This window comes from Meleagris gallopavo, chromosome 26, assembly GCF_905368555.1.
Source record: "Meleagris gallopavo chromosome 26, MGAL_WU_HG_1.1, whole genome shotgun sequence".
NCBI lineage: Eukaryota > Metazoa > Chordata > Aves > Galliformes > Phasianidae > Meleagris > Meleagris gallopavo.
In genome coordinates, this window is record NC_139429.1 from 4,293,439 (window position 1) to 4,309,953 (window position 16,515).

Below are 16,515 nucleotides of genomic sequence, written 5' to 3' on the forward strand. Positions count from 1 at the left end.
CGTTGGATTTGATCCTACAAACACTGAATTAAAAGCTGTCTCTGTCGTTCACCTTCATCAGCTCCCAGGAGAGGTGATGTTGGAAGCCCCCAGTCCATTGCTGTCCCAATTCCCAGTCACACTGCTTCCTCTGCTTCCCACCTTGAAGTGCTGGTGCCATTCCCCACCACCTGCTTTAGGAAAGCTTACGTATCACTAAAAGACTACCCAGGATCCAGTGTGTAAGAGAAAACAACTCAGTGAAATGCACCCAAACAGCCAGCTAAAAGATCTCCACGTGATCAGAATCACGCCTGTAAATATCAGTGTAAGCTCATTTCAAATGGTGCATTCCTCCTTCCAGGAGCAGACGAGCACCTCTGCGTTACCAAAGGCAGGCTCAGGCTAGGGGACACATCCCTCATCCTACAGGGGAGATGATTTAATGGTGAGCTCAACCCTTTGGATGCACACAGGTTGTGTTCCTTCTATCCTTTCACTGTGTTTGGTTAGCAAACATTCAAATAATTGCCAACGGAAGGTTCCAGCTGCATAGCCTGCTCCTGCAGCCCCCTCCCAAAATTCTTCTTCTTCACAGAACGAGACCAGATGACAGTTTATGGCAGAACACAGAGAAAAAGCAAAGACCACGCTATTGCAAGCCATTTAATCCCAACTCGAGCAACAAAGGAGAAGTGGAATTTGTATCCACTCCATTTATAAAAACAGAGGCGTGAGCTGACGTGGAAGCAGTCTGTAGAAAATGCTGAAGGGTTTCTTGAATGCTTTAGGGAGCAATGTCTTCATGCAACCTCAGCAGGTGAAGCAGCATCGACACACTGCTGTGAGATCCCACGTCCCGCAGCAGCAGAAGCCTGAAGGCACCGAGGTCCTCCAGCACTCCAACGTGTGAAAAAGGGCCGATTTGTGAAAAGTTCCCAATCCTGCTTGGAGTGAACACCTCCAGCACTCAGCAGTATATGGAGCATCATTTCAGGTGTTTACTCCCAAGGCTGGGCGTGATGGGGTGAGAAACAAGCTGCAGGAACAAGGGCACCGTCTGACAAAAAGCAAGTGGGCGCACTGCAAGGAGACAAATTGCATTCCTGTGTGTGCTCACTCAGCTCTGTGTGTGAGCTCTCTCCTCTCGCTGTGCTTCAGGAAGTGCCTGCACCGAGCTGAGCCCAGCAGGCAGACAGAAGGACAACTTCCTTCAGCAGCTTTCGGTGTAGATGAACAAATGATGACTTTACAGCACACACACACACTGCGGGACACGGGCTTTGCAGAAAGGTTTCTAAGGCCTGAACACTTTCAGGCTTCAGGTTGAAGTTGCCATCTTTTTGTGCAAATATTGAGTCCTATCTTCTGTAAGCAAAAACAGGAAGAGCACGGGCTGCAAACAAAGAATAGCAGATTACAGAAGGCTCTAGGTTAGAAATCAGCTTGCATACAGCAACCAGTTACCAATCCTGTGCTAAATCACATTCCCTTTAAGAAGCATGCTGCTTTATTTGAACAAGCCACATTATACATTCGTAAATGAATACAGACCAAGTGAATGCTTGCAGTTGCAGTGATGTTTACAGCCTGTTATCACATTTTCATTGGCATTTCAGTGCTTAGTGATTGTGATGGTATTTTATTTTAGTAACATCAGCAGCTGTCCTCACCTCTGTAGCTGAACAGAAACAAGCGTTCACCCACAAAACGTGGCAGTGTTTTCAAAGAACATTTAAGCAATTTAGGTCATAAAATCTCCAATCTTTTTGGCCACAGACCTGCAAGGTTCCTTCTGTGTTTCTTAGCAGGGCCCCTACCAAGCTGCTGGGAGAACACAAAGGCTGCTACCAAGTGCTGTCCCAGAGCTCCACCAGCCACAGCTTGGCACTTAAATCCCACAGGCCATCAGAGGAACTTCAGCACCTGCCACAGGCATCTGTCAGAACCTCACCCAGGGAGCACAGGCCACATCAATGGGCTCTCCTGGCTGCTTGCAACGAGCTGAAGGCAACACCTGCAGCAGCTTCTAAAGAAGCGCAGCACGTCTCTGCGCAGCGGTTGGGTCTGGAGGCAGAGCAGCAGCTCCGTTTGGGTGGGATCTCATGTTCCCTGCCAGCAGCTTCACACACACATGCAAAAATCGCAAGCACAGAATCAACCGCACACAAAAAGAACGAAAGGGTGGAAACCCAACACTTTTCCACTCGATGCAGTAACCAAACACATTGCTAAGAAACACCTGCAGCTTTAGCATGGGGCCATTAACAGGCAGCAGCAAACCAGCAACACCGACAGGGCTTCCTCAGCTGCGGTTACGCTCTGAGCATCGTGCTGCCTTCACAGCAACAAGGGCTCCAGCGATGGTGGTGTGCAGCAGTGCCTTTGGGGAGGCTGTCACCGCCCTGCTCAGCTGCAGGCTGCTGGCTGTGCGGGCTCCATCCCTGCGTCCCCCGGCGCTGCGGTCGCTGCTTCCTTCCTGCTGGGTTCCACGCATTGCAGCGGAAGCCCGGAGGTCAGCCGGGCACTTCCAGGCACACCAGGGCTGCTCCCTCCCCCAGAGCCCAGCAGAGCTCTCTCCTCCAGTTTCCTGTTTGCTGGACAAAGCGTTTTTCCTCCGTACAGGCTCGGTCTTGCAAAGCCATTAACTGCGGAGGACCGCTCTAATCTCAGCGTTGCCTCTTGCTGCTGCAGTGATGCAATTAGTTCAATTAATCCACGTTACAATCACGCAGCATCTCGCGGGCTCAGGACTACATCAGCCTTACCTCGAGGCAACGTGAAGGCAGCGCTGCCTCTTCCATCAGTGCCAGCCAGAGGTTTGTCACTGCCTTCCAACATCTCTCAGCTACTTCTCAGCAAACCAACGGGCATGGGATGATCCTGCTCCTCCTCCATTGGCTCAGTACTGCACCAACATGCCCTGATGCAGCGCTGGGGCTGCAAAGCTGCTCCGTGCAAAGCCTGCTGCACACAGCGCTGCGCAGAGCTGCCATGAGACGGACAACTACAAAACGCTCCAACTGTTTGGAAGTTATTGTGTGCATTTCTTATCTAAGGCAATTTCCAGAGGGATTTTCTATTTGCATTCCTGCTGATGTGAGCAGGGGGGCTGCACGAGCAACGCTCAGCATCTTTAGGTACAGGCTGCTTTTAGCAAACATTCTTCAAGGGAAGAAGACAGCCACCCCTTCACCTCAGCCCTGAAACAAAATTCAATGCTGTTATTTCATAAAGATCATCAGCTAGCTGAGCTCAGTTATAAATCAATGATGAAAATCAAGAGGGTAAAAAACTCAAATCAGAGCACCTAAGTTTCAGTAAAACCATCCTACTCAAAACTGAAGAGAAGGCTCTCCATATGCAAACTTGGCTGTTTGAAGGGGCACGACCCGAAACACAAAATGCAATCTCAGTCCATGGAGAAATGACAAATGACTGGTGAGTGTTTTTTAAGAAAGCAAAGCACGCTTATTGAGTCTGATGAAAAATTAAGGAAAAAAAGCATTAGAGAGGATGTGGGAGTGTCTGACAGCTAACACTAGCCCATTGACTGCAAGTCAGGGCTCCTAAGGGAGATGATGCAGTTTCTGATTGTGTTTCCCCAGAATAACACACGCACCTAGGGCAGCTCCCACACACAGTTCCCTTTCTTTAGAAATTCTGCATCACTGTGGTGGCCTGGAAAGGAGATGATTGCTCAGTTCAAGTGAAGTAAAGCACTCTGATGGCTGCACTATTCCTTGCTGCTGCTGCTGGAAAAAAAAAAAAAGGGCATTTTTATAATCAACTCAAGGTCCGATTCGACCCACAGCACTGCAGTTGTACGGCTGCACCCCAGGGGAGAGACCACACAGAGCTGCCAGCACACTGTGATTATTTCAGTAGTAGAGCAATTAATGGTTGTTTTTCTGTAATCATATGCTAGTGACCCTGCTGATGGACAAGGCTTCCTTCAGGACTTGGGCATGCTTCAGGTTGCCCAAGGAGGCTGTGGATGCCCCACAGCAGGCATTCAAGGCCAGGCTGGATGTGGCTCTGGGCAGCCTGGGCTGCTGGTTGGTGACCCTGCACACAGCAGGGGGTTGGAACTGGATGAGCACTGCGGTCCTTTTCAACCCAGGCCATTCTGTGATTCTGAATATGAGATCATATTGGGCTTCCTAGAGGCAAAAAATCCCAGTGATTTACCTTATTTTACAGGCGAGGCAGCTGAAGCACAGGCAGTGCTGGAAACTGGAATGGAGAATCTAAAATCCTTTATCACGTGCTCATTATTGAAGAATACTGTCCACTAAGTGCTGCTGCAAGGAATTACAGCTATGGAAATCCAAGTTTCCTACTCTCTCATTCCTGAAGTCAATGTGTAGTTACGTTCAGGGTGACACTCATCAAGTAGGTTTGTACCCATGTGGATAAATGGAAGCACAAGCTTCAGGACTTAGGAAAATAATGAAACCACAGCTCTTGGGGTCCTGCAAACAGCCAGATAGGAAAAAAAAAAAATACAACTACTTTATATATGTAAGAGTTTGAAAAGTCAGCCTGTTTTAACTCACCAATAAGTCAAACTCACGTTTCAGAAACCACAAAGGCACGAGGTTATCGTGTAACAGATGCATTTCAGCTGTTAGCAGCTACGCACCGACCAGCAGCAGCTCCAGCCCATTTGGGCAGCTAGGTGGCTGCACCTGGTCCCAGAAGGAACAACTGCACCAGGTTCTCATCTTCGTGTCAGCACAAAGCACCACGCACAACCAGCAGCAAGTGGGAATGCTCGAGGTGCTCCCAAGCTGACTTTCATAACTCAAACAGCTTCGGAGCCCTCTATGCACAGTGATGAGTTTTAAAAATAGCTACAACGGAACTACTTTCAACAAAATTTGCAACACAGGAAGTGAATGAAATTCCACTTAACTATTGCTAGTTCAACAGAAGTCACCTTTTGCAGCAGCACTCAGCCCTGACCTGCAAAACGCAGCACCAGCAGCATGCAGGCATCTCCCAGCAGGGAATTCACTGCTTTTTTTTCAGACTCTGCTAAAACCACCTCGGTTTTGTGGAGGTGCTTGTCTGGGAAAAAGGAAGCAAGCAACACGCTTATCGTGACTTGTTTGTACAAGTTTCACTTCCAACTCACTTTTTGGTTTAAATGGGTGCAGGCTTTGCTGTTTCGTTCTTTATAGAGCTACAAAAACAGCTGATCCATCCTGCAGTTCTGAGGCTTCCCTCACAAAACCCACGGTGCTGAAGGTGCTGCGACCTCAGCAAGCGGAGCTGCGTCACTGCTGCCCTTCAGTCCTGCAAAGCTCCGTGCAATGCAGCGCTGCTTGCCAGCAGAGCCCCAACTACAGCCCTCTTCAAACCCATTGAGACCCCAAAAACAACAGCCTGGCCCTGTGCACACAAGCTGAGCACCCAACGAACACAGCACGGTTGCCAAGAAGCAAAATGACACTTGGCCACCATGGGAACCCTCCACATTTTTGGTGGTCGTTCCTCCTGACTGAACTGCAGGACCACCATCCACCATGGGAGCGTGCAGAGCTGGCCCTGCATAAAGCTCTACACTTTTATAGGCTCTGAGAAGAATAAAAGTTTACTTCCCCACTGTGCAATAAGCTGGAAGGTTACCTTGGCCCATAAACAGATTTTCAAGACAGAGGTACAAAATTCTGACCAAAAGAAAATGAATGCAAGCTTATGCCAGTGATAGGAAGCCCTATCTGAGTTCCGTAATTATCACCTCAACTAGCAGTTTAAAGCAGAGTTAAAGAGAAATAATTCACATTCCTCTCCCCAACAACATTTAAATGATAATGAATTTCTCCTTGGGTAATAAGCAGTTAGTTAGCGCTCATATGCTGGAGCCTGGCAAGGAAACCTTTCTTGTGGGCAGCTTTGGAGCCTGCTCTTTTCTTTAAGATGTTCTAATTTAAATGCAGATGTAGACTTCACACTAGTGGGTTTTGTTTTGAAATAAATAAATAAATAAATAAATAAATAAATAAATAAATAAATAAATAAAAGCCTTTGCTGTGTTGGAAGGGAGCAGCAGCAGGAGGACCAGCTCACAGTGTGTGTGTGTGTGTGTGTGTGTGTGAGTGGGTGTGCAAACACTCCCAAATACGTGATCGGAGCAGAACCTCCTCCGGAGGGCTCTCCTGGGTCATGGCACCGCACCAATGCTTTCCGAATTGTTACATTCCAATTCTTTTTCCAAGTCATTCTTCACGCATTTCCTTCCCCCCGAGGGACACACACGGTCATTTTGAGTACACATTAAATCCCGGTAGCTTTTTCCTGTGTAAATCGGTCTCCAATACTGGAGCTGGAGAAGAATACGAAATCCTGCTGAGCCAGCATCCCTTCTGTCAGGAAGACAACAGTTAAACACAGACAGCTTCCCAAAACTTCCCTTGTTTCAGGCAGGGTTTATGCTACTCCCTGTCCAAGCCCATTTTCTCATCTACAGATGCATTAATTTTGTTAACTGCTTATCGGAGCGTGCCAGCTCAGCTTGACAAAATCATTCGTGCCATTTCCTAAACAATCAGTCGATATCCTGAGTAATTACTTCTCCCTTCACCTGCCCCCACCCACTGACTCAATTCTCACGTGGAAACGTTCACAATGGTCTGATTTGCTTCAGGAAACAACTTATCTGAGTTTCCCCTTACGGCAGACGCTCTAACATATTCAGTAAAGCTGATTCATGACTGAAAATGGGACTCTTTGCCCTAATTTGTCCTCTCCCAAGTAAGAGAGGGTTCCCACTACAGGTCCTTTGTGTGTTGACCTGTTGGGTATCCTGTACAGAACTGCTCCTGTTGCGCTGCTTTGGCTGTATAGCAGACAAGCTTCACTTCTGGGTGGTTTGCTTCCTCATTTTTAACAAGTCTTAAATACCTCCTGTGTCAGGAAGCACTGGGGTCTATGAAGAATACAAGCCAGCAGTTTCAGAAATGTTTGCATCCTCAACAACGCTGCTGGTTACACACACCTCACCTCCAGCCCACGAAAAAACATCAAGAATGATAGATCAGCTCCTGAAATACAATTGGACCCCAATACCAAACCCTGCAATTTAACTTTGTAGCCCAGCAGATTCTCAAACACCAGTTTGATTTTAGAGACCAAAGAGCCCATTTAGCGAGGGCAAGCACAACAGGCAGCCAACAGTCAGTGCTCAGAGTAACACTGCACCTCTGCTAAAAAAGAAAACCTGCTCAGAAGTCACCACACTGAAGCACAGCTACGTGCCTACTCAGTCTATAAGCAGAAGCAAGAAGTTACCACGCACACTCAATTAGTCAGGAAGTGCACACACAGCACCCTTAACAGTGCTGATTTTTAAATAGAAACACAAGCGACCTAAAGCAGAATTTAAATAGTTATCTTTAAAGCTCTACTAATAAAATAAACAAGCAAGTTCCCCTTGCAACAACTGCAGGATGGCTTTGTGGAAGTTGGTAGCAGTGTCGGCTGAATGACTACACCCAACCACACTGCCCACGGACAGAAAGGAAGCCTTGGGGGCTGATAGCAGTGTGTGAACTACAAGGACAGCCCAAAGGGGGATGCTGTCAGCAAGCTGACCGTTGAGGTATGACACAGGAGAGCGTTTAACAGCTCTACCATTGCAGCTGGACTAAAACTGAAGGAACAAAGACTCACCCACATCCGTAGTACAGCGGGTGAGCATACGAGGCTGTCCTAACCCTGCTCTTGGTGTGTTATTCTGACTTTCAAACAAGGCTTGTGTTGTGCTCTGCACAAACACACCTTCCGACGTCCAAACGCAACCTTATTTCTGCTTGTGGATTGTAAACTAAGTCAGCCTTACGGCAAACCCCGAGCAGCATCCGTGCTGTGCTCCCACGCAGCCTGCTCAGAACAGCACTGACACTGCCTGCCACACATCCTGCAGCTCGGAGGGGTGTCATGCAGCTCTTATGGGCAGCCATAAGACACGGTGCTCCTTGCAGCTCTGCTCCGCTTCTGCCTCAGCCCACTGCAGAAGGATGTGCAGGAGAGTCTGTGAAAAGTACGAGCAAAGGCACAAAGAGATTGAGAAATAAGAAAAACAGCTTTGGTCGCTTTGATGCTCAAGTATGAAGACAAATCTGCTCCCACAGCCTCAGACACTCTGGGCATTTCTAATGGCTGACACGTTTGCTAGCAGCAAACACCTGCAAGGTTTGCACGCTACTTATGCAAATGTCACAACAGTGCATTTGCTTTACATCAAGAGATTCTGGGGGGAGGAAAACAACGGCGTACACAACAGGAAACAAATGGAATGCTAAATCTGGAAGACAGGAAGAAAGAAGCTTCAAGGACAACAGAAAAAAAAAAAAAAGCCAGAAAAAGTCAAGAAAAAGTGATTATTCAGTACACCAAATTAGATTTTTAAAGGCATGTTTTCAAAACACTGTAGACTAACTTTAGCAGTGAGCTTACATAAGATCAAGACAGATTTTTTATATGTACATACATATGCACACACACACTGCCATGAGTATGCTTGCAATGAATACCAGATTCGAGTTATATTTGTTTGCTCTGCAGGATGCTGACAAGCTTCCAGAAAGTTTCTCCCACGCTTTGGATATTTGAACTCATTCATGCTTACAGACATAAAAAAAAAAAAAAAAAAGAAACACACAGGAAAAAAAAAACCACACCACTTTTGTCTTCAACTCCGAACAAGGTAAGAACATCTTACCTTTTAAATCAAAAGGTGCACTGATGGCAACGTTTCTTTTTAGTCAATTTAAGAAGAAACAAATGAACAGCATTGAGTTACCAGCTTCCAAAAGGCTGCACAGATGCTGGAAGTGCAGCAATTAGCAGATTCCCTACAGCTGAACCAGCAGCAGCATTCTTTAGGCAGAGCTATCTCTTGAACTGGTATATGGTTCACATGCACACCCTCTTTCTTCTCTACAACAAATTAGAGAATTGAGAAGGTTACCACTCTTGTTACCAGCCCCAGGATAAACGTATTTTGCCCTCTGTGCCAAAACAGTAACTGCTGCTTCCTGGGCTGAGCACAAAGCAGGAGATGCCACGACACCAGCTGGGATGTGATTCTGCTTTCACACTTAGGTCTGTAAGTCTCACAGCAGTTGCTTCTCTGGTAAATCGTTTATTTATAAATGGCACAATTAGCAAATCACCAGAGACTCCTGTCACCTGCGATGGAATCCTCTTTGAGTTCATTCATTTGGATCCTCCTGCTCCTCTTAGCGGTTTGTTTGAGCGCAGATGGAACGAGGAGCTTTTCCAGGATGGTTAACTCTCCAAAAACATTTCTCTGCTTCCCTCTGAAACACCAAGGGACAGGAGGGGGGAAGTTGAACCTACTATTGAACCTGCTGTCCTCCATTTGCTCATCAGATGCTCCACACTGACGACAGGCAGATCACAACACACGCACAGCCAACCAGAACAAGCATCAGACAAACCCTGAAGGGCTCCACAAACCCTCAGGTATTTCTGGAGGCAACAGTGAACGTTCTAGAAAACAGCATCACCCGTATTACGTGGCAGCAACATACAAACCGTAAGCAGTAACTCCTACTTTAGATATTTTAGGAGCAACCTGTTGTGCTGTAAAGTCACCACCTCCAATGATCATCCATCTGTCACCATCTCAAAGAACAATCCAGTCAAATAAGCAGGAGGGTCAGAGTTCAGCTGCTGTGGGTTTACACAGAAAACTAAACTTCTTCCAAAGGAGACAATCAGAGCACGTGAAGATGCCATATGTGCACTCTCAAGCCCCGTCTCCAGCAAGGTAACTGCAAGTCTCATCCGATAGACAAAGCAATGCTAAACAGCAACTCTAAAAGAGATTTGTATTTCTTAAGTCCTTCTTCATCACTGGCAATGAGAAATCAAACAGCATGAGCAGCAGCTTCTACAGCCACTCCAACAGACTTGCTGGAGTTCAGCATTATAGAATATGCTACAGAGAGTTCAATATATACCAGAAACATGTGCCAGCACTTCTCTTTTCTCTTCACCCCAAAGTAATTCAAGCAAGTAGTTGCCAGGGCGTTAACCACATATTCTCCCCAGAGCAATTACGTTCAGCTACTGGGTTGTTTCACTTTTTTTTTTTTCCACTGTTTCTTAATTCAGTGCCTGCTGCAAAAAGCTGAAATGACTTTTAAATGACAAGTGCACGCTTTGTATGCCTCCGTCCATCACATCTCGCTGCCAGCAGTTGGACAAATGCATAAGATCAATGTTTCCCAAAGCTGTATTCTTCCCTTAAGTCACCCTAGCTCCCCTTAAAGCCAAATGAAGGGAAGATGCAGCCTTCCAAGTACAGCACAGCACTCCTCAGGATCCAGACAAAGCCTAAAGATAACTGCTTTGCTACAGAACACAAAACATTCTCCTGTTTCCTAAAACTGCCAGAAAGGTTATTCTGAATCTTATCATCCTTTACGAAAGGAATAAGACCTTCTCACAGCACACTTTATTCTTCACACGCACCTAATGAACCTGGGCTACACAACGAGGGCCACGCAGGCTCTGAACACATACCCTGCACTCTGATTTCACTAGAACCAAGCATATTTTGCTTGAAACTCTACACTTAGCCTTAAATTTCATCAGTCTGTCCTCATGTACAGACATGTCACCTAGCAGACACCAGTTCATTAAAGCACATTAGCATCACGAATATTGGAATGCATTTTTCCCCGTTACCTGGGCTGAGAGTTCTCCTCATACATCCGCTCCTTCCCCTCTTTGAAGAGGCTGATGGTCTGCTTGGTTTTCTTCATCAGGTTCTCCATGAACACACGGAAGTACTCGTTTTCTCCCAAGGTCTCCATCTTCCCCTCGTAGCGTGACAGGATGGTCCGGAGGTGCTGGTAGGTATCAGGCAGAAGGTCCAGGATGTAGGGTGGGCTGTTCTTCAGAGCCAGCTTTGGGTTCTGGCACAGGCGTACCACCTGTGGATCATCAACAACAGTCATTTTTAAAACTTAAAACTAACAAGCAAGTCATCAGTCACTTCCAGAGCATCCTGCGTTACTTACAAACCGCATTTCTTTTGTTCAGACAGGGAGCCCAGCCACTGGGCAAGCCTAGAGACCAAAGCAGATCAGGATGCAAGCTGAACTTAATACAGTCTTCACTATGTTTGCCAATGGCTCATGATAACAAGTTTGTGACGGGGCAGAATAAAAGAAGCCTCTTTGCCACCTACTACTGCCAACGTTATTTGTTGCCTAGAATGGGAGAAGGGAGAAAGAATGGCAAAATGGCAACTGGAAAAATTACTGGTGTGGGTCAGTTGTAAGAAGAACCAAAACTCTGCTATTCTGTTCTACTATTTTGAGCCCAGTTTCAGAACTTGGAGAACTAAGAAAGCAGCTCGTACTCCTTACTGCTGCCCTGCTACATAACTGCTTCCATCTTCAGCCTCTTCCATCAGATGTGAGCAGAAAACCAGCACAAAATAGGCATACAGCTTCCTAAAGCTCTTTGTTGAAGTGCAAGTTATCTGACAGCCTAAAACCAATGCACGCTGATGAGGTCTATGAATGACAGCCACGTGCACAATGCCACATACAGGGGTCCTCATGCAGACAACACCAACACAAAGCCTTGGGAAATCACAATGGCTCGAGTTGGAAGGGACCTTAAAGATCACCTAGAGATCTGCCTGAGCAATCTGCTGGTTCCCTGCTTCCCTTAAGCACCTCAGCACTGCTGTAAAACAAATAAATTCAGGCTAAAACAAGGCCTTAGCATTTCACGTTTCCATTGAGGGCTGTAAAAAGGAACCCTGAAGGGTTAAGAGCCATCTCCACTGCCACCTGACTTACAGCAGAGCCTCCAATGCGAGCTGACTGAGGAGGACTGAAAAGATGGGCACCCTGGATATCAACAAACAGAAAAATCCGACTGACATTTAGAGAACTGCTTGCCTAGAAGACCTTCCCTGAGAGGAGATGGAAATTAAAGCACCAAAATGGCCCCTGCGTGTGTTAGGAATCCTCAACCAGTGACGGGTGGTCACGCAGCTGACTTAGCCAATTGATTTGGATGCCTCAATTGCTGCTTCCTTGGAGCCTGCGAACACTACAACGAACCACGTCAACAAACTGAGTCAACACATTTGTCCCCTGGATAAAACCAGCTTCTCCGCATGGCACGAGCAGATCCTAAATATGCTCCACAGGCAGCAAAATCGCTTCCTCCATAGAAGCTGTTTTCTTACACAGTGGCTTAAAAACTTAGCAAAAGCAGTTCTTATGAGGAAGCCACATTAAATAGGCACACAGGTCTGAGTATGCCCTTCTCTCAGTCATCTATAATAGAAAACAGTTGGAAAACACCCAGCCACAGAAGCAGACCCTGTGAGTCAGTATTGCACCAACTTCAGCAGCGACTCCAACACGTCCATGCAGAAGTCCTGCAAAGCACAGTTCCCACAGGATGCCCTACAAAACACCCCTCTCAGTTCACTGCGCTCTCCATTTTGCCATCCCATGTCCTATCCACGTTGAAGCTGGAGCCAGCCCATCTTCTAGGGCCACCGACCTGTTGTCTGATGGTAGAAAGGCTCCAGCACAGACACCTCTGCTCTGTGCCGTGGGCTGGGGATGTTCTGCAGAGCCTGCCCAGCCCCTGGAACCACTGCACCATGGCACAGTTCTCCAGCACTGCTCAGAAACGCTACAATTCTTTCCTTAAGAGCAAGTTCTGTTGAAATGACATCTCACCTTGAGACAGCAGTACAAGAAAAGCTACTCAAACTCCTCTTATCTCCTGCTGCGTTTGTATCCGGCCTCTCTGCTACTTGCAAGAAAGGTGACCTACAGAGGCATTTCTCAGTATCAGCTTCAGAAGCTCAGTAACACCAGCACGCCGCTGAGTTACCTATAAGCTCATCTTCCTCTGCCAGATCTCACTGCACTGTACTGCATCCCTTAGACCTTGCTTCAGGATCACAACACCAATCCCTGAAATGCGTCCAGGTGGTCTGCATCAGCTGCTGCCCCTCCACATCTGGAAGAAGCCATTCCCAATTACAGCTGTTCATGTAAAAAACAAAGAGTTGATTTCACCAGCCAACACATCATATGTTTTCTTACACAGAGCGCTGCTTTATTTGCTGAAGACAGTGATAAGATGAGCAAGCGTGATAAAAACAAATGAAAAGCAGTTCCTCCCACTTGAACCAATCTATACACCAGGTTCGAGATGCTGCAAGGAAGTGACTGCATTGCTTACTGTGCTGTTTGTGCAGGCTCACAAGATGCCTGACAACATACCCATCCTCACAAGGGCTCTGATATTTCAGAGATAAATGCACAGATATCACCTAGTTGAGTGCAGGTGTGCATCCTTCTGCACTGCCACGACAGCGATGCAGAGGGCTGTGCTGTGTGTTAAGAGTGCAATCAGGGCAACGGCCCGCACTCACAATTAGAACTTCAAGTTAAAGAATCTGAAAGGCAGGAGTACATCAGGCAGCTTATGGAGAACATTATGGGGAAAGTATTTGGACAAGAATCAACTTGCATAGGAAATTCATCAGTCACATCCAGAACCAGAGATGCACGATTGCTGACAACCCCTGTTCATTATGCAGGCTGAGGAATCAGGCCATGAACGCACTGTGTGTACAGCACACATCTCTGCAAGGAAAGCATCATCTATTAAACATGCACACAAGTTGTTTTTCTTCATTTGCACCTGTATCTTCATTTAATTGGCCCAGAAAACTAACCCACTTTCGATAGCTCCCACGCGCCCCTTCTCACCGCTGGATCCACAACCACTGTATGAAGGCCTGGAGATTTCCTACACAAATTTTCAACTCTCAGTGTGCATTTACACAACTAAAGCTAATTGAACTCAGAGAGGCTTTTCAACATCAGATCTCCCTCCTGCTCCCATCACACTGCACAACAAGCTGTCTAAGACTCAAAAAATTAAGCCTAGAGCCAGAGCTTTCAGGTATTGCTTAGGAGCTTGGGGCAAACAACCGTACCTTTATCTTGGCTTTTCTGTTGGTGATTTCCTGGTGGAGATGGGGGATAGCCAAGGCTGGCTCTCATAGGTCTGTAGTGAATGCATACCCAAAACATCCCACTGCAATCCAAAATACCTAAGTGCCTGCAGGCCAGCCTTTTCCTTAGAACAGCCCACCTCATCAAGGCAAACACAGACTGACATTCACCTCTATATCACAGGAGCAAGAAGGAAGATTTGCTTTCCTCCAAGTTGTGCCTGCAAGTTGAATTTATTCCCAACAGAATCACATTTCTGTGCTCATCTTCAAACCAGTCTTCCCACCTCAGCCCTTATACTTATGCCCTCAGTGTGCGTCAGAGGCAGCCACTGGCACTTCTCTAAAGACTTCACCCTGGATCCCAGTCCCTCTCTGCAGAAGGTGATCAAAGCTCATCACAAACCCAGCAGGTTGCAACCATAAACTGTGCCTTTTGTGGAGCCAGCCAACGCAAAGTGATTTCCTGGCATGAGCATCATTTAATACATCTTGAAGAAAGTCATCTACCCTGCCTTCCACAGCACAGACTGCAGGAGATTCAGACACTGCATGCATCAACGCAATGGAAAAGAGAGAAAAGAGGTGAAATGCATAAACCCAGGGGGTAATAGGGTGAGGGAGGGAGATGCACTGTGCTCCTGGAGGAGGGTGACATTCCCCAGGGACAGCTGGGATCTTTGCACTGAGGCTGTGCTGCTCCTCAGGGCTGTCCTCCTGCCTTGAATCCAGCACAATCCACCACACGCTGTAGTCTGCAGCACACCAAGCCTAACCTCAGCTCTCGACAGCAACAAGAATTATCAAAATCACAGGGAAAAACACATCAGATGTTTTTATTTCCTGCCCAACCACGATACCTATGTTTTTCACACAGGGGGTGGTGATGCACTGGAACAGGTTGCCTAAGGAGGCTGTGGATGCCCCATCCCTGGAAGCATTCAAAACCAGGCTGGATGTGGCTCTGGGCAGCCTGGTCTGCTGGTTGGTGACCTGCACATAGCAGGGGGTCGGAATTGGATGAGCATTTTCAACCCAGGCTGTTCTATGATTCTATTATCTTCGCTTACTGGGCCATCCTATGCACACCACGAGAACCCACGATGCGCTGCTCACCAGGATCTCTCCCACAGCACACAGGGCCACAGCTCCAGGCCGGGGGCTGCCGCCCTGCTGTGCCCACGGCCATTTCCTGGCTGTATGAAGGCCACACGAGGGGAATGCCCGACCCCAGCACCGAAACCTGGCATTGGGAGAGGTCCCCCTCCATTCCCACACTGCCAGGTTTGGGTACTTATGGTTAGATCCGATTCTATTTTTGCAAAGGCTTTTACACAGCATTTCGTGCTGTTCCAGCAATGCCCCCATCCCGTCAGACAGCAGCACAGCGCCGTACAGCCTCGCCCCATCGCGTCCCACGGCCCCCCCCGAGCCCGGCCCACCCCTCGAGTCCCCCCCGTGCCACCCCCCGCCCGGGCCCACCTTATCCATCAGCTTCCAGCACTTCTCCACCATCTTTTTATCCACGGCGCCGGGCTGATGCGGCCCGAGGTGGTGGTGATGCGGCTGGAAGGCGTCCTTCATCAGCCCGATCAGCCCCCCGGGGCCCTTCTTCAACGGAGCCGACATGAGGGCAGCGCGGGGGCGGCCGACCGAGAGCCCACAGCCGCCCCCACCCCGAGCGGCACCGGGCCGCGGCCCTGCGGGGCTGACGGCCGTGAGGAGCTCCGGGCCGGGCCGGGCCGGGCCGGGCCGGGCCGGGCGGGCGGCGACAGAGCGAGCCGCGGGCGGTGGCGGCGGCGGCGGCGGTGGCGGCGGGGGGCGCCCGGCTCCAGCGCCGCTCCGCCCTCCGCCCCGGCCACGCCGCGCGCTGATTGGCGGGCCGCCCCCTCCGCGCGCCACGCTCCGCCCTCTCCTCCGGGGAGGAGCCGCTGCCCATTGGCTGGCGTCAGCGCCCAGTAGGAAGGAGGCGAGCGGAGGGCCGAGCGGCAGGACCCGCCTCGTCGATTCGGAGCATGCGCAGAGCGGCGGGAGGGCGGTGCGGCGGCCATGTTTAGTGCGGGCGGGGTGGGGCGGCGTTGCCATGGGAACGGGTCCCGCTGGCGGCGCGTTGCCCTCCGGCCGTTCTGCGCTGTTCTGCGGCTCTTGCACAAGAGATTATTTCCCCTTTCTAAAAACCAGCTTCCCTTTTCCCCAAATAAAGAATTGACAAGCGTTGAAAGCGGGAAGTAGAGGTGTCCTGTTCTGGCAGAGAGCTTCCCCATGCCTGTGTGCCCCCAGAACCCGCTGTACCATCACCTTATAATTGGTTGTGTCTTTGTGCCGGCCAGGCCTACAGCACAGCGACCATAACTGTGAAGGCTGCTGGCACAGGGGACAGAAGGCCGTGGCTTCTGCTCCCTCCGTGGAAGCAGAACCGAAGTGAAGCGGATCTCTGGTGCCATCCTAAGGCACGGGGTGGTCTTTGGTGGCATGGTGGCATCTCCCTCCGT

At 48.8% G+C, this 16,515-nt stretch overlaps 1 protein-coding gene and 1 long non-coding RNA gene across 2 annotated transcripts in view; both read right to left on the bottom strand.

Moving 5' to 3' along the window:
* Positions 1-15,905, bottom strand: part of CBL (Cbl proto-oncogene) — a 34,485-nt gene extending 18,580 nt beyond the window's left edge. The window contains exons 1-2 of the mRNA XM_010723676.4: positions 15,506-15,905; positions 10,705-10,952 (exon numbers count right to left, since the gene is read on the bottom strand). Coding sequence (XP_010721978.2) covers positions 10,705-10,952; positions 15,506-15,652 — 395 coding nt within the window. The 5' untranslated portion in view covers positions 15,653-15,905. The remainder of the gene's footprint in view (positions 1-10,704; positions 10,953-15,505) is intronic.
* Positions 628-9,311, bottom strand: LOC146542762 (uncharacterized). The gene is made up of 2 exons (XR_014879766.1): positions 9,178-9,311; positions 628-1,375 (listed from the first exon to the last, which is right to left on the bottom strand). It is a non-coding gene; the product is annotated as an uncharacterized LOC146542762 (long non-coding RNA).
* Positions 15,906-16,515: the final 610 nt, after the last annotated feature.